Here is an 18,277-nt window from a genome sequence, read left to right as displayed (position 1 = left end):
TCAGACCATTATGCCTCTCTTTCTCTCACATAAGCTGGTTATTCTCTGCATTTATGTCATGACCATAAAGTGATTTTCTTGCTGGGAACCCAGAACATAGGGGACCAAGGCTTTAATGTATTTGAGACTTGGCAATAATCCTCTGCCATTATTTTGTATTTCATTCACCATTTACTTAGACACTTTTTTGTTTAATAAGAGCTTTCTCAGTCACCTCCTGATTTTCTTGTTTACCCTGAAAATTGTGCTTACAGCATCACAGACTGTTGTTGTAGAAATTGTGGCACCATAGAGACAGCGTTACCTCACTGCAGATTTAAGGATGATGAATAGCCAGACTGTGAGGGAACAGGGTTTTTCCATGTTAAATACAGACATTTGAATTAACATGAAAACATGTAATGAAAAAAACACTAAATGGATTAATGTTTCAACTTGATTTTTTTTTAAAAAACATTTTGTCCGGCAGGAATGTCAAATACTTCTCTCTACATCGCTTTTTAAATTTCTGTTTTGCTTAAGCAAAAGACTAAACTCTCTCTGTTTTATACAAGAGAACTATTTTGATCCTAATGGCTAAAAATGCATTTTTAATAGGAATCACAGGATCTGTATATCTGTACCACCTTAATGTGGAGACTGTTCTTCAAATGTAAGTAGTTATATGAGCAGCAGAACTCATGTCTAAACTCCTCTTCCTGGACATGAGGGGCTGCAAGCGCTTATCTAGTCATACACAGCAGCTGAGACATTCATTATCTGTGGATTCCACGTCATCTAGTATCACAGAGGAATTTGCTCAGTAATAGACATGAATTTGTCTCCTCTGCCTGGCTAGATATTTTCACCATACATAATAGCTGACACATCTACCCTTCTATCAGATTTAATGCTTAAAAAATGGGAGAAATCTCTCTAAGAACTATGGAGGTAAAAGAAAAAGGAAGTTTTAATGAAAACAGAAGAACAGAACTTTACGACCAGAGAAATATGCATAGGAATGTCTTTGATTACACGGGAAAGACTTCCATGGAATAAACCTATTAACTATAAATTAAAATACCCTTTTCCCAGTCTTCCAGGATATAAATGGTGTAATGTACTACAGACTTTCTTCACTTTAACTTTTAGACTGGCACACTTCAAAGAAGTTCCAGTTTCTCTAGAGAACCATGTAAGCAGCTTGTGCTAATTACACAGAGCCAGCTGACAACGCAGTCACTTGCTCTATGGAAACAGAGGAATTAAAGGATAAAGAAAGCCTAAGATATGACCAAATATCGTATTATCATCCTTTTAATTCAAAATTTACAACTCAAGACTCGGGTCTTGGGGTTGACAATACTATGACTACACAAGATGTTATGCAAGCTATGAAAAAAACCTGTTGCAGAGTTACATTTGTTCACTAACTTCTTTCACTTCCAGTATTCCTAACAGGCCTAGTCAGCCCCACACACGTGTTCCTTGTTATGTCCATTTGCTTTTCAGTTGGTTTCCCACACATCAAACCAGACTATGAGCCTCAGGAGGGAGTTAGCTGCTCCTCCAAGCTGCTATGAGTCACTGTGATGTCTGCTGCGTAGGCCAAATTAAGCCTGAATTTCTTGCTTCCACTAGGCAGCAAGAACAATGAGGAAAAGCATGGCAAGGAGGTGAGAAAAGATCAAAAAGCCAGGAATGCTCTCCTTCAATATTCCTACCTTCCTGTCATAGCTGCCATAGTGCATGGTGATGAAGGAGGTAAATCAAAGACTTAGCGCAGAACTGTGAGAAAGATTGCAGTATTCCAACTTCCAAATTTTCAGTGTTACTGTAAATACTAATTTCTCCTGACAAATGAAAAAAATCTATGCTACCTCATAAAATAAGTACATATTCTTGTACCCTGTTAGAAGTACAATGACTTACGTCCACAGATTTATCCTTGGATGTGATCACACTGGTGACAGATGTATTTTGTTTAAACCTAAAATAAAGCTGTGCTAAATGAACACTTGCCTAGTAATTCAGCCTATCATTATTGTTTTTATATAGATTCCTATTGTTTTGGTTGATGAAACTCTTAATCACAGAAATTAAAACAATAACATATATCATTGACTGAAAGTTAAGTCACTTCAGCATTTTTTGTAACAGATAATCATCTATTCAGGAGCATCAGTGGAGGAAGACCGGAATCAAAAACATCCCTGCCACACACAATTTTTTAATTCTATTCTGAAATCAAGAGTTTTTCATTTGATCTTAGCTGTTAGGACAAGACACTGGTGTAAGAAATAGGGTTTCAGTTGGAGGCTGTTTGAGACCAGTCAGTTTAATGGTGATCATTAACTTGCTTTATATCATATTTTTAAGAAGCCCACTTTGTGGACAAAAAGTTCCTAGGGTACTGGTGGCTGGGAGAGAATTTTGGATGGGAAGGGGCATGAGGGGAAATGCCAGTATACACATGCACTTTGAAGGTACTAGCCACTGTCAGAGAGAAGATATCGAGTTTAGAAGTAATGCTGTATTGTCACTTTCATATTCATTAAAAAAAACCCCACAAACCCCACCTCCCAGTAATAAGACCAACATTGAATACAAACGCTGTTTTTTAAATTATATCAGCACTACTCGTGAACAGTACCTTCCTTCACTTGCAGGAGACTGCATAAATTCATTCTTGCACATAGTGCTTTAAAACAGTCACCCTAGTACTCAGAAAAGTAGATGTAACTGTTCCATCATATGCAACTTACAACTGCTTGTAGTGTCCTTGCTGCCACAACTGCTTTCTGGGCATCCATGCACAGCTGAAAGAAACTCAAACCTGCTAATCACTGAGGTACACTTACAACTCTACTGCACTCTTAACATACACTGCAAATACAGTCTTTGCCTATTCCCTTTAAAAGCACCATTTCTGTCTCATCCTAGCTCAATCACCAGCAGTTTGTTTTCATTCAAATCCCCTCTCTGCCAGACATAATGAAGTACAGAATCTGGTCTGTATAAAAATTTGACTTAGCAAACTAACCATCAGCATGTTGATGACACTGAACCCAAAATATCACAGTAACAAAAGAGTAACAATTTACATGGGCTCTAAGCCAGTCTGTCCTTCCTATTCAAATTTCAGGAAAGCATGACCTAATTTCTCTACAAGTAGTAGAATCTGGAGCTTTTCTTAATTCAGTTTCCTTTCCTTTCTTTATTTCAGCATATGTTTTTGCCATGGATGATTACAGTCATTAGGAAAAAAAATATTTATTTGGGTAAAATTAAATACGGCAAGCATATAGCCTACAGTAAGAATCTAAGAGTTACAGAAAGAGCCTGTAGCACTCCTTGGCACCAGCTGAATACCTGTCCTGGTCATCTAGTGATAGACTCGCAGACCTCAGACCAATCAGCTGCACTGTACATTCAATTCTGTCTATATTAGAACCATGTTGTTCCTGTTAAAACCAAGTTTGCTGAGTCTTCCAGCAACTTTTATGCTTCCGGTGTCATGCCCACTTTACAAAAAAGGAAGATTAAGGCAGAGAAAACTGAGGAAAGAGGGAGAAAGAAGTAATCCACTAAACAACACAAAGCAGTAGATCCACTACTCCTATCTATTCTTTCTCATACACAAGGCCAAACACATATCCACTGGAACTGCAAAGAACCATACCGCATTACCCTGCAAAATTTCTCACAGCAAGGTAGTATAAAAGCTTGGGTTTTAATTCCACTTAATCCTTTCTAGGTGGTATTTTCTAAAATCTCCAGGTACATGAAAGACAGATGGTCTATTGCCTTTCATTTCGATATTTCAGACAATTCCACAGTCTATGACTAGTTTCTGAGTAACAAGGACTTCCCGGTTTATGTTTAAGAATACAAATTTGAAACAGAGTTGCAGTGGCTATAATAATCACTTTTTCCCTTCTAAATATGACATGTAAGTATTTATCTAAGTAACAACAAATTAAGAAATATTTTTCTGTGGAAAGCTTATCTGGTAACCAGTCAGCATTGCGCTTCAGACATATTCTCATACATTTGTATAGGACAATATGCATGGCTAGTTAATAAAAGTGATCTGAGCACATGTGAGTATTCCTCTGTTTATACACAGGTTGCAATAATGATATTCATTACTTCTATTCTGGACGCTACCTGAAGAAAATCTGCAGCCAGACTAGAGTCTGGCAGGTCACTGCCCCCCACATTCTAAGGCAATGGAAAAGGCAGTCAGGTTTCCATTCGTTCACCATTCTGCCGCTCATTTGAACAGAATCCCATTAGACACGGATAACCGAATTTATCAAAAAACCCCACTTCTTTCTTCATGAATTGGTACAGGCAAGCATTTAGATTTCAACACAGATTTAGCCATTTACATTTAAAAATCAGATCCTTAACAAGTAGCGGTAAACAACACGTCCAAAACATAAGCTCTGTTCTTCCAGGTAAGAAAATACTGTGACTTATCACCATCTCTGTATTAAACAAGGGTAAAAATGTCAGAAACTAATTTCTGCAAATGCTTCACCTCTTTGTTTTACCTGCTTCTGTGTACTTTAATCCTACTTTTACTTCTTCATGGTTTGCTTTTGGTGGCGGCCAGACAGTCTGGAGTCTCCCTGGAGTCTTGTCATCTTGCTCTGAGGGACTCAGGTCAGGCTGTTAAAATTACGTAAGAAAAAATTAAAGTCTGCAGTATCAATTAGTTCCAAAACAGCAACCGCCATGCTCAGCTCTACATGTGTACTCCAGAATGGTTATTGGCCTCATTCTACTGATTGAAACAGTGCTCGGTCGGTTGGGAGAGGTACAAAGAAATCAGTGTAGAAAAATCATTTTGAGGAGGAAAATAACATAACGCTTGCGATTACAACGATTTGTTAAACTGTTCACATCAGTGTGGAAAGCTGTCTCTCCTCTGGTGAACCACAGAGGTGGTCAAGAACACTAGGGTTTTTCCTGTATCCTTTTTTCAGAGCGAAAAGACCCGTCTGTGCTCCTCTTACAAGTAAACATTAGTAGGATTCACCTAAGACATCATTTGACAATATAATTTTCTGGAAGCAGAGCCAGTTTATGACATTCCTGCCCCACCCCCAGCAGCTTGCTCCGTCCACATACCACATAGTACTGCCACATCAAAGTGCTGCTGCAGCTGTTAATGGGATTGCACTGTCAACTGGAATGCTAAAATAACCCTTTAAATGGGGAAAAATAACCCCACTAAGCAAGCATTCTTTTGGAGGTTTAAGTTTTGGGGTTTTTTTGGTTTTTTAACCTCTCCAGTATTTCTGTAATCTGATTTACAACATTTACAACAAGTAATTGCATAGATACAACTGCAGCAATACCAGAACCCTGTACGAAAGTGGCTCCATAAATGGCCCACATAAGCAAGGAAAATGGAAAGGCAAGACCCCTCTAGTCTGGCTTTGCCCTGAGAAAATGTACATTTGTACTAGACCAGACGCTAGGCAGACATTCGTAAAAGCCACTCCTGCTGACTCCTGCGCTTCCTCCCTCGCTGTGTATGATGACAGCTTCCCAAATGGGTTTGCTGTGAGCCACACAAACGCTTATGCCAGCAGAGCCCAGGGAATGGTGTAAGCAGGAAGAAGCCAGGAGTGGGACGGGCACACACAGACTGCAGTTCCTGCACATGCCCCGGCCAGCGACTACCTCTTTTCTCCTCCCCATAGGTAATTTACTACAAACTGGTACTATCGGTTTACCCCGGTGTCAGACAAGATTTTTTAAAAGTTTTTAATTTTATGGAAGAATAAAAACTTGAAAGAGAGTACAACCAACACAGCAATTTAACTTAAGTAGCTTCAGGCTTAGGGTCCAAGCCTGCAAATTTAATCATTCAGGTAATTCCCCCTTTACCCAACAAGAACAATCTTCTGGACTGATTGTAGCTGCCAAAGATATAGCTTGAAGAATTTTGGATTGGGGCTCCCCAAGGGTTGCTCATTTAATTAAAAAGAGTTCAAATCGCACTCAACTTCATCTATCATTATGGTTCTATGAAAACTTAGCATAGCTGGGTTTTTTTCGTTTCTTAAAAATATACTAACTAAATCTCCATATGCTTAAAAATCTTCACCTTGCTAAAGCTTATATTAATCCATAACTTGAGTCGTCTAATTGGAATCACAAAGTTATACTCAGATAAAGTTAAATGCTTATCAATATTTGCAAAGCCAGATATATATGCACGTAAATAAGAAAAAAATTAGTTGAAATTCTATGTCTTGGACAAACTGAGTTGAAAATCATCCGAAACTTCTTGTATCAGCTCTTATCATAGAATTATTCCTAAAGGTAAAGTGAAATATTACTTTTAAACATAAAAAACTCAAAGAAAACAGAGTGAGACTGAGAAACTATTAAATTAAATAATACTACAGCACATATTTGCAGCACCAAACTGATTTAAAGCCATGCTTAACATACGGGCAGCTGTTTTGTAGTGATCTTTTAAAATCAGAAACCGATTTTTTAAGTTCTCAGTTCTAATTGAAAGGCTGTGACTATCAGCAGTTCTCACTGAATTCTACTACAACTGCAGATGATCACGAATTCTGACAAATTAGCCCCAAGAGTTCTTCAGTTGGGAATCCAAAATTTGAGACTGCCAAAAGAAGAGGACAATTTTGACCTTAAAGTCCCCACCAATAATTTTTAAGCAAGAAATTATTTTTTATCCATCTACTTCCAGATCTTAGGAAGAAAAAGTAATTCAACCTACAGATTTGTCTGATGGTCCATCCCCAGGTTTCGATTTTGACCTTTCAAATACAGCTTTCAAGGACTCTTTTTCATTTCTCATTTTGCGTTTTATGGCTTCCAGCTCTGAAGGATCTGCAGTTGTTTCTTTTTTGGGAGGCCGTGTAAATAAAGCTTTAAAGACGTCCAGTGCAGATTCAGCAGGGCTTGATTTTATTTCCTCAGAGGGAAATCGTGGTTCTGTTTTGCTGGAGGCTTTGTTCTCTTGAGCTTCATCACTGTCCTCGGTCTCCCCAGATCCCTCACCAGACTCCTCAGTTCTATCTTCATTCTTGGAGACATCTATGTTTAACAAGTGCGAGAGTTGTTCCAGGAAAGTAGGACTTGCTTTAGGTTCAGCTGATTTTTTTTTAGTGGTCAAACCTGACGTAATACTGGATTTCTTAACAGGCTGTCGTAATTTAAGCAGAGCTAAATCATTCTCCCTTGGTTTAATTTCTGTAACAGTTTCCCCATCCTCTGTGGTTAGTCCCTTTTTCCTCACACGTAGTCCACTAAAGAAAGCGGGCAGCTGGAAAGTCTTTTCAGCCAGTGCCGGTTTTTGGAGCGATGTGTTATCAGCTGAAGGTCTTTGTTCTTCATCTGGAAGTTCTTGAGGGCATTCCCCTGCAGCAAGCAAGCGACTGAACTGCTCATCCATTAACATTTTGTCTTTTCCATTGGAGTCATGTTCCAGAATACCATCCAGCTCCTTTGGGAAACGCTTAGAAATTGGTGGGTGTAACTCAATGTCATCCACATCCACAGTGGCATCACTGTTGCTGCGCCCGTCTGATTCTGACTCTTCCTTATTTTGATTGTTATCGTCCAAAGCCTCAGCAGACAAGGCAGCATTATTTAGCCCAGATTCGCCTCTATTGTTTTCATCGGTGTCTAGCTCCTTACTCTCCGTGTCCGATTCCGTATCACTTGTTGTATGAACCAAAGTACCTTGTACGAGAATAGCATCCTTGTCATCATTGTCAGATTCAGACAACGAAGTCTGTACAAACCTGAAATGGTGAAGCAGTAACTCGTTTTGTTCAGCTAACTCCCGTTCCAGGTCAATTTGCCTGCCAGACATTGGGTCAGCTTGGCCACTGGTACTACTCACGCCATGCTGATTTTCCGAGTCGTCATTACCGTCATTATCATTCCTCTCATGCCAGGTGTTAGCCTGAGTATTTCTATGCGTGTGCAAAGGTTGAAACGCTTCAAGCACCGTTTCTTCTTTGGAAGCTGTAGATTCAAATTTAGTTGTAAATCCAAGAAGTGTTTCCACAGAAAACGCAGGTTTGCTTTCTGCTGTATTCTCCAGGTCTGAGAGCTCACTACAATCAGGCACCGCGTTTTCTTCTTCCATGCTGCGTGAAGTACAGGGGAGGTTTGCTTCTAGCAGTGCTACTAGCTGCTAAGCAAATAGTTAGTACGTGCATTCAGGCGGCAGCCTGAACTCATTAGAGGCAGCGCAAGAGGCAGCGCTCCCTGCCCCGCGAAGGCAGCCAGGCTCCCCCGGCCACCCGGCCCCTCCTCCCGCTCCCAGCGCTGCAGCCGAAGCGCCCCTCAGCTCTCCAAACTCTACTTCAGGGGCAGCAAAAAGACCCACCGCAAAAAAAGTTCTCAGCGCCGGTAACTTCTTCCTTTACACAAAGGGCTTTTTGTCAGAGCAAATATGCCAGCGCACTAATCTCGGCGGAAGATTCGACCAATGGTGGCCGCTGCGGCTCCCGCAGCCCTACTGGCTGCACACAACTTCCTCCGTGCTGCAAGGCGCGGCGCGGCGCGGCGCAGCGCGCCCAGCCAGAGCCAGCCCCCGCCACGGCGCTGCGCGCCCTTGCAGCCTGCCACTTCCTCGTCCCGCGGCGGGAGCTGTGAGTGGCTTTCAGCAGAAAACTCCTGACGGGTTCTTTTGCACAGCCTTTCCACTTCGAGAAAGAGCTTCTCGGGTAAATCCATAATCGCCGAAAAACGTCAAATGGAAACGCGAAGTAAGGAAAGTGAAGCGGCCAGTGCCACCGCCCGGAGCCTGTGGGGAGTCCCCAGGTCCTGGCTGGCCAGAGCGAACTCAGGTGAGCACCCTTGAAGCCAAAGAAAGCAGGAAAAGAAAAAAAAAAAAAAGAAAAAGAGGCTCTCCTCCGATTTGCTGCAGGTTTCATCTGGAATGCAGATTACAGCCTCCAGGGCCATGAACAAAACCCAGCAGGACTGGTTTCATATTACAGCTGTCCCAGCTCCGCACAGGTATTCCTGGGAACTGCGCGCAGGTGCTTATCTGAGGCTTTGCCACACCCAGTGACGAGGGGCTGTTTGGGTGGGCAGGGTAAACAGCCAGCGCCCGGGAATGCCAAGTTAACTGTTTAGGAAGCAGGCAGGCTGGCTGCGCTGCACCCAAACTCGGATTATTTCAAACCAGAACGATCTCCGCTGACGTATTTTTGGACAACTTTCATCTATATGTATTGCCACAGTAATGCTACGCGTGTGAGATTTGTTTTAGTTAATACGGGCAAGAACACTTGAAGGAAATCTTCAAGACTGTATAACGCAACAGAAGTTGTCAGGGATAATACGTATTTTCATGACCCACATATAAAGAAAGTACAAAATACTCTTAAGCACCTTTGGTATTCTGAAAGTCAGTAACATTTAGGTCAGGTTCCAGTCAAAAGTCTTCACTTTTGTTCCTTTTCTTATTTTTGGAACTACTGAGGCTGCAAATGTGCAGCAATTTATATTCTTATTATTCCCAGCCTTTGTTTAGTCAGATTTCCACACTGGTACCTTACAAATTCAAAGATACTATTCCTTTTTTTGCACGCAAGTTAGAGGGTCATCCTACAGTCAGTCGTTTAGCTGCGATGAGTAATCTTAAACACACAACGTGGGGAAAGCTGTCCTTCACAGGGAAATCAGCTGCAGATCACACCACTGTGTCAGATTACTGAAAAACTTTTACTGAAAAGCTGAATATTACAGACAACAAGCAACAATAAAGTATCCCAACACATTTAACTTTCGGTTTAATGCTTAAAAGTGTAGACTGTACAAAAAGCATGTGTTTACCTTTTCAGTATATTATAAAAGATCATAAAGTCAACAGCAAAAGTCATTGGTATCTACCGCAGGAATGAAGTTTCCTGAAAATCAGATTGTAATATTAAGGGTGTAGCTGAAGCTTACAGACACCTTTTCAATTACAGGGTTGCATGCATACCTATAGACAAAGGGCACTGGCATCATTCCCATCTTTATCTGTGATCTAACATAGAACAATGTCTTCTGCCTTACTGCCTGCCATTTTCTGTAGTAAGCTCCGGACTTGATTCTCCGCTATGCTTAATCATCAGGTGTCAAGGACAGAAACGACTGACAGGTCATGGCTCCCCTGGTTTTCTAGGCTTAATATAGCTTAATATCACAAAAGGAAGCTCTACCTAAGGAAAGAGACACAGAGTCTTTATCACTCCCTATGCCAACCTACTCTTACAATTTCACGGTTAGTAAGAGAAGTGGAAGACAGCTACCTCAGCACTGGTGATTCCTCCTAAGACAAGACTTCTTGAAGGCAAATCTACAGCAATTCTAAATTTCATTTTATGACAAAATAGCTGGGGCAAAGTGACCCTACTGAACCAAAGTTTTCTACATTTAAATTTATATCTATTTTTATGTTCATCCACAAGAACTAATTCTTTATTGTCCTGATAATTTCTATGGTTATGCCTTGCTTATTTATTTATGTACCTATTTATTTGGGTTTGGTTAACTTATGATGGATAAATACTAAATCGTATTTTTCAAGAACAGTTTCACTGGCCACTAACAAAAAATACACCTATATGAATAACTTCATGGTACCTTTTAAATGAAACATTCAGATTATGCCAAAATATTTATTTGTCTGTTCATATTAATGACAATCCACACTTAGAATAAAACTTCTCTGTAATAATCTAGGGTCACCAAGCTGTAATAGTCCTCTGAATATTGTACATGGGCAGGTTACTGAAAATAGCCACTATCTAACTATTTAAGATTTTAATAGTATGTATGAAAGGTTTAGTTTAAAAGTGGACTTAAAAGCAGGAAAACCGTACTTTATGTCTAAACAACATCCCAACAGAATTTATGAGACAAGGATCAAATTTGTAGTGAAAATGATGGTGCTTTGAGTGTCAGGCCAAAGTTATGCAATGTATTGAGATGCTAGAAAACCCAGAGTTGAACACCGAATAATTAAAACTCCAGAAGTAGAAATATACCTTATAAAACCAGAGGTAATCTCACAAGCCTGCAGAAAATGATACTGCTTTATATATACCTCTTCTCTTGCTAATGAACTCTAGGAAATGAGAAGAAACTTTCAAGTTTTTTGAGCATTGGGATGAACAAAGGAACTCACCTCTATATCTACCTCTGGAAAAATAATCAAAAACTGGAAGCCAGCCAAGTCTCTCAGATTCACCACACAGTCCATAAACCCCCAGCCTCAAATAACACTTCTGTAAGGACTTGTTTCTCCCAGTCTGGTGATCATCCCAGTGGACAATCCCCTGTTGAGGGACCGGATAGCTGATAATGAAATACACATGGGTACTTACCCAGTGAAGTGTTTCTGGGTAAAATACATACATTGATACGTGCCCTTAATATTTTTACACAAGGAGGAGATCATCCTATTGTGATGTGCAAATGAGACTGAGCCAGTTTGTTGGCTAGAAGTGTTTTAATGCTGGGTGGATCTATCTCATAAGGAAAGTCTCTCTGAACAAGCTGTAGTACTGCATCTGAAGGAAGAAACAACTTCAAAATCTCTAGAAAAAATCAGTTATGATAATGTTACAAGTCTCTTTACTTAATAAAACGGACAACTCTCTGGTGCCTCAGAAAAGCCCCTAAAACCTGTCATAGCAACTTTCAGAGCAGTCAAGGCACTAATTACACAAAAGGACAATCATTCCTTACAGTTTAAAGCACATTTAATGATCCACGCCCTTTCTGACCTACATTTCATCACAGACAGAAGTCACACCTACAGCTCACTCCAGTTCTGTTCTTGAGGTGTCTAAGAGCTCCCCTGAAGTAGGTTTTAAAACTAGCTCTGAAGAAAACACACAATAAGCCAGAATAAAGTAATCTAATTTCTATCACTGTCATACAGCAGGGCTTAAGGCTTCCGGACCCCGTATCTATTCAGATTGCCTTTTCAGATCGCTGTAATAACAAACTAGAGAAACATGAACAGGGCATGAAGACACACGCTACAAAACAGCGAAGTGGCTAAACTGTAGAGAAAAGAGACTTTCTACTGTTTTTTTCAACATAAAGAGCCTTAAACCAAGAAAATTTTGCATATATTTCTTGAAAACAATCACAAAATCAAATATGTACGAATTGTGTCAGGCTTCAGAAGAGCCCGGTGAAGCAGCAGGCTGTGGTTGTGGCTCAGGAAGTTTGAACTGACCTGACGCTCCGGTGACGGAGCCCTGTCCTCTGCCCTGTCCCAGCCCGAGGCTTACTGTGCCGACTGGTACCGATCTTAACATTCTCCTGCTCTCCTGTCTGTCTCTCCTACTGTTTATCTTGTTTTATACTTAGTATTTTAACTCTTTAAATGCTCTAAAATAGAAAAGGCAGAGAAGATGGAAGAAAACCTCAAAGTCCTGGATTTTCATCATTATTCTCAGCCTTGTGACCTCACTATAGACCTCACTATAGACTATGTGAGCAATTTTCCTGAGGTTTGAGGAGATGGGTATCACCAACATACTCGCTTTAAATGTAAGTAATTAAGTTTAGAGGTAGCAACAGAAACATAGATATGACCATTCTTATTAAAATTCAGCATTACATGATGTTGTGCCTTGGTTAGCTCAGTTGGTTAACAGAATGAGCGGACACCAGACACATTTGGTGTAGGGGGCTGTAGAAACACAATGTGTTTTTTAACATCTTCATCAAAATTCTGCTTGGCACTGAGATATGGACTACTTTAGAGAATTTGAAAAAAGATCGTAGTAGTTACATGGTTATAAAACCAGAAAGTACATTAAGAAAGCCAGTTTACTATTTTGAAGGCGTTCATATTTTATCAATAAATGTATGGAACAGTTAGCCTGTAAAACCCATCATGAGAAAAACCAATGGCAGTTCTGAGGCAGAACTTGTAGAAGAGATGTATTGGCTGATCTCCTGGGTACAAGTAACAAAGACAGGGAAGATCACTGTGAACTGTGTAAGTAAACCGAGTAAGATCTTTGTGCATTAAAGCACAAAGGCCGGCACTCAGTGTAACAAAGAATGGAGATGACTTTTTAATCTTTTCCCTTTGTGCTTTCCTTTTCTAGGCTGCTCTCTTTTCACCTTCTTTCCATTTCAACAGGCCTTTTGCTCCCCATCTACAGTATGATGTAATAGTATAAAGATTAAACAACAAACTTTATAAAATAAAATCCACATAATCACATCAAATAATTCACCAGAATTTCTTAAGTAAGTACTAATTAAGTAATTACTACTTTAGCTGCATTTTCACATCTCACTTATGTGCTTTTCTATTTGAGATGAAATGCTGTATAAAGAACAGGGTGGAGTTGCATTTCTATTTTGTTTCATTATCTTCGGTATCTCTGTATCTTCTCTATGCTGGATTGTAAATGAGAACACAGCATATTCCCAACTAAGATTTAAAATCTAATGCAGGATTTTTTTCCAGGCTTCTGATACAGATTGTGCATTTGAAATTCCTGTCAGAGCAGAATTAATTTGCTCTCTCCCTCATCTACTTTATTTGCCTCCTTCCAACTAACAGAAACAGAAACGTCGAAATATCTTTTCAATAACACAAGCAAACACTAGTATATCTATATATGCACATATACAAATATATTATACATTTATGTAAGGATGCTCCTAATCCATAGAAAGCAGAACTATTCAACAAGAAGCTTTGTTTTTCACATTGTCACTATTATAACTGCATTTTAAAATAGTAGTGCCTAACTTTTTGATTAGCAGGAAGGGGCCATAGATGACATGACTGGATGTAGCGCGACTCTGAGTAAATAAATTGGTCCACTTCAGTTGCTATTTTCTGGAAACATCTTTGTTTTGGAGTCGTTCTTCAGGCAGAGGCACATTTTTTTGACCACAGTTTCTTGCTGTCCAGGCTGAGGAGTGCATGGGGAAGACAATATCTGGGAAGGGATTCCTGCCACCAGAGCAACTCATACAGCCTGTGTTTGGCCATTACCTTTCTTACAGGCTGCTTATAGCAGTGCTGCAGTCCAAATGGATTCTGATGGCAGCACCAGCAGCAGACTTCTCACTACCATTGTTTTGGCAGCTCCTCCTCCAATCCTTTGTCACACAACTGGACATGGACTCATCTTGAAGCAGAAAAATAGTCTTTGAGATGCAAGGGCTCTGCAAGTAATTCAGCCCAGAGTTCTGTTCTGAAAGACTTTCAAGAAAGAGAGTCACAGAGAGTGAGCTGCAGGATAAAGTGTCCTGGTGGGTCACTAACAGCCCATCAGCCCATGCTGAGCACCCTTTTTTTACAGAAATTGAGGCTTCTGCTCTGAATCTCTTAGAAACAGTGGAATAAATATTCTTCCTTGTTAACTACAAGAAACTGAAATAATTCCTTTTTCTCATAATGTAGTTAATTAGATTTTTAGACAGAAAATGCTGCTTAAAAAAAGAGTAAGAAAAACTGAAACAAAGTGCTTACTAATCTTAGATGTCTCTTATTTTACTCAAATTATTGTTCATAAATGTCTTTTAATTTGGAATTCCTCCTGCTCTATACAATGACTTTGTAAATGCAGACAAAGTATCCTCATGGCCTGGATTCTTCCTGCTATAGCATATATTTGTAGCAGTGATAACCTCTACATCACAGTTCTTTTCAGTCCAGTTATTTGTTTTCATCTCAACATTTTATTACAAGGATAAACATGTACCTTCACAGTACTACAACAACGTTCTAATGAATTATTTTAGGAAAAGGAGGCTAGGACAAGAAATCAATTTTATAACAAGCTCAAGAAAATAGCAGTGGTGAGTGTAAGCATCATTAAAAGCATTTTAAATGTACTTCTAAGTCAATTCTGGTATTTCTACCAATAGATGTCACTGTTACACAAATTTGTATTTCTTTGCACAAACTGTATTATGTAGTCTAGTCTTTAAAGCATTTTCTTTCAACCCTTCCATCCTTTCCATGTTTCTTTCCTCTTCTACTACGTTCCTTTCTCCCTCCAATTTGAAAACTACTGCCAAATGTGTCTGTAGGCTGGTTACTGCTCATCCCAGGAGCATATGAGTATTTCCAGCTAGATTAGGCTGGGCCATGTTGAGCAAGTGTCTCACACTGTGATTAACTCAGGTTGCTATCTTAAGCTTCAGTGTCTTATATCCTAGGAAGTTTAGAAACTTCTCCTGTCAAATCATAGCCAGTCTGACTCCAGTGCCAGTTCAGCTGCTCCAAAACTCTGAGAAGCAACAGCATGGCTCCCAGCAGTCCTGGGCTGTGCATGTGCACGCACACACACACGCACGTGTGCACGGGCACACACACTCACACACATGCGCATACTCACTGCTTGCTGACTTGAATCTTCCTGGTACTCATCCTTGTCATCTCCGATTTGCTGGCTCCTGCTATCCAGTTCCAGGAAAGCAACTAATTTAAACTAAACACCCATCATGATTTTAGAAATGACACATCATGTATCTTAATCTATTTATATAATTTTAAAAATTTTCTGTATGTATTGCTCTCAGGCTGAGCTGCTCATAGGCATATGGACTCACAAACCATCTGGAAAACTGTATCCCAATCCAAAACTTTGCAGTTTGTCAGATATTTTGGAACATGGTTTTAGACATACCAGAAATAAATGCATACCAGAAATGTAACTGTATATAATAAATGCTTGTTGAAACCCAATGTAGCATGAATAGAGTCCTACTCACATTCAGTTCCAGGCTCAAATGCAACACATTTCTGTTGATCTTCTCTTTCTCACTTGAATGAGCAAATAGGTTTGAGTGCCCCAATCTGCAATCCAAAACCCAGGAGGTATCTTCATCTCTGTTTGCCACATCCAAATTAGTCAGATGTTCAGTGAAGTCATCCTTTAAAGCAGGCTCTGCTGTAATGCCAAAGTGAAATGAAATGAAATAAAATAGAATAATCGTATGCATCTGCAGATAATCCCTGCATATAGAAAGTTCTGTATCTTTTTGAAGTTCTGGTACACACTGCCAACACATGCACTTACAGTTCTCCTGTTTGTTTAAAACAAAGCAGAATGGCATAAATGGGGTACATATTTCATTTTCACTCAGAAAAAATGGTTTTGTACTTAAATTTTGTGGGACAGACCTAGCAAAAAAAGTGGGCTGCTTGTCTTTCCCCCATACACAGACACACACTGTGTGTGAGGTGCTTGAGTTTTCACCTCCTCTGCCAAGGCACTCTTACTTGCCCTCCTGAATGTGCTTGTTACACACACATATTTCAGAGGTGGCTGTGAAGTATAAAACTAAGCTAAGGAAGCTCAACAGCCTGATTAGACAAACTTTATGACGTTGGCTAAACACAGCCTTAGTGGGGACTGCGCCAATCCACATTAGTCCCGTACACCAAATGCGTAAAAAGCAGAGTCTTTCAATCAGAAGCGATACTCAACACTTCACCTTGCTCCAGTAACCTTAAACATAGTGTCAGCCTAGTTTGGGAATGTTTTAGTTACGAACAGGCATCAATTTAGTGGGAGAGGAAAGAGCAAAACCTGACAGCCAAGAGTACACACTGCTATGTCATGCATTACAACCACCCAGCACTCTCCCTCTCGTTCACAGTATTGCTGGTTTATTAGTCCCCCAAAACAGTAATAAGTCTTCTTCTGCATGATAGCCTCTAATTTAGCAATGAGAAAACCAATGAATTCTACGAAATCCATGTGATCTCTGAAGTGTAATATCTGACATGATATAGGATATATGCAGGTCTTTTTATATTCCCTAGGATATATACCCTTTTTCATATACACAGACACATCCAGCTTGGAACATTCTAGTGGAAAATTCGGATACTAGCACAATTCCTAGCTGCTACATATGGTAGCCTAGCATTACACAAGCAACTGCACTTTTAATTTTGCAATTTATTTTTAATTTTTTGCATTTTCCCTAATTTTAAAAGGCCACATTAAAAAAGAGACACTAGGATCATAATCTGCAAGCCTGTTTGCTTAAATATAGGCTGATTTTCAAACTTCCTGAAAGCTTATAGCTCCAAATAATTTAGATGCCACACTGTATCAATAAGCACAGTAAAATAAAATACTTGGTAAACTGGCCAACAATCCGAAGTACAAAGCAGTTATTAATGTGTGAATAAACTAATTTTCTTACTCACACAAAATCTCAAAATGACATCCTATCAAAGGACAGCATTTCTGCAAAAGGAGTATTACATATACCTTACACTTTTTGAAATTATGCACTACATATAATATGAAACTGTATCAAGATATTCAACATAAGACAGCATATTTTAGGACATACTCAAGTCCAGATGTGCCATCTTTAAAATTGGGTATCTAAAGAGAGACTTGCTTTCTGACTTTCTGAATCATCGTTTTTTATTGACTACAGTTGCATTCTGCAGTCAGTCTGAATCAATTATTTTTATCTATGTCCCCTCTGTTTCAAGAAGTCTGTTCTAGGTCAGCTACTGCTGAAGAGAAAATGCCTATGTGGCAGGGAATTTTACCCATAATGTGGTTACTCTACTACTTTTTATTGATTCCTAAGTGCTGCAGAGCTGTAGCAAGAGGCCACATTCAGAATCCCTTCTTGCAGCAGCTTGTATTTCCCATAACTAACTGTGGCACAGATAAGAACGGGCAGCCCTGCCAAATGCTTGCTGGGCTACTAGAAAAATTAGTACCTCCCTCAGCTGCAGAGATTCAGTTTTTGTCCAAATTTAACTTTATGCACCATCATACTAATTTATGGTATTTTTGCTGTTGACAGACTGCTCCCAAGTCTGTTACCAAGCCTCTGTTCTCTACCCTCTATTCCAATTGTTACTTAATGTTATCTGTGGGTTTACCCTTCTAGCTGATGACCCCATTCTCCCCTGAACAAGTTTCCACCTGTACGCACCATTAGCACACAACCACTTCTATGCTAAGGGACCCATCCACCTCAGCAGACAGTGGAATATGAAAGGAGAACTTTAACCATCTCTCTAACTCTTTTATTTTAAGCAAATTCTTAAATATATATATATTTTTTTGAAAATATATATTTAAATATATTTTTCCCTTAAGTTCACCATTCTGTCAGGTCAGACAGATGGATTTTACTGCTACTTACACTTACCCAGGAAAACAATTTTTTTTTAAATTGGCAACCTACTGTAATCCACCAAGAGGAAATTTAGACAGAGACTGTGGCTGAATTAGGTTTATTTGCTACATAAATTTATAATGAA

General features: G+C 39.6%; 1 protein-coding gene across 1 annotated transcript in view; it reads right to left on the bottom strand.

Moving 5' to 3' along the window:
- LOC104032398 (formin-like) overlaps window positions 1–8,128 on the bottom strand; it is a 145,436-nt gene extending 137,308 nt beyond the window's left edge. The window contains exons 1-2 of the mRNA XM_075712627.1: window positions 6,749–8,128; window positions 4,539–4,656 (exon numbers count right to left, since the gene is read on the bottom strand). Of these exons, the coding sequence (XP_075568742.1) occupies window positions 4,539–4,656; window positions 6,749–8,128 (1,498 nt within the window). The remainder of the gene's footprint in view (window positions 1–4,538; window positions 4,657–6,748) is intronic.
- Between the last annotated feature and the right edge of the window lie 10,149 nt (window positions 8,129–18,277).

This window comes from Pelecanus crispus, chromosome 6 (genome assembly GCF_030463565.1).
Source record: "Pelecanus crispus isolate bPelCri1 chromosome 6, bPelCri1.pri, whole genome shotgun sequence".
NCBI lineage: Eukaryota > Metazoa > Chordata > Aves > Pelecaniformes > Pelecanidae > Pelecanus > Pelecanus crispus.
The sequence above is the reverse complement of the archived record's forward strand: the minus strand, read 5'-3'. Positions and strand labels throughout refer to the sequence as shown.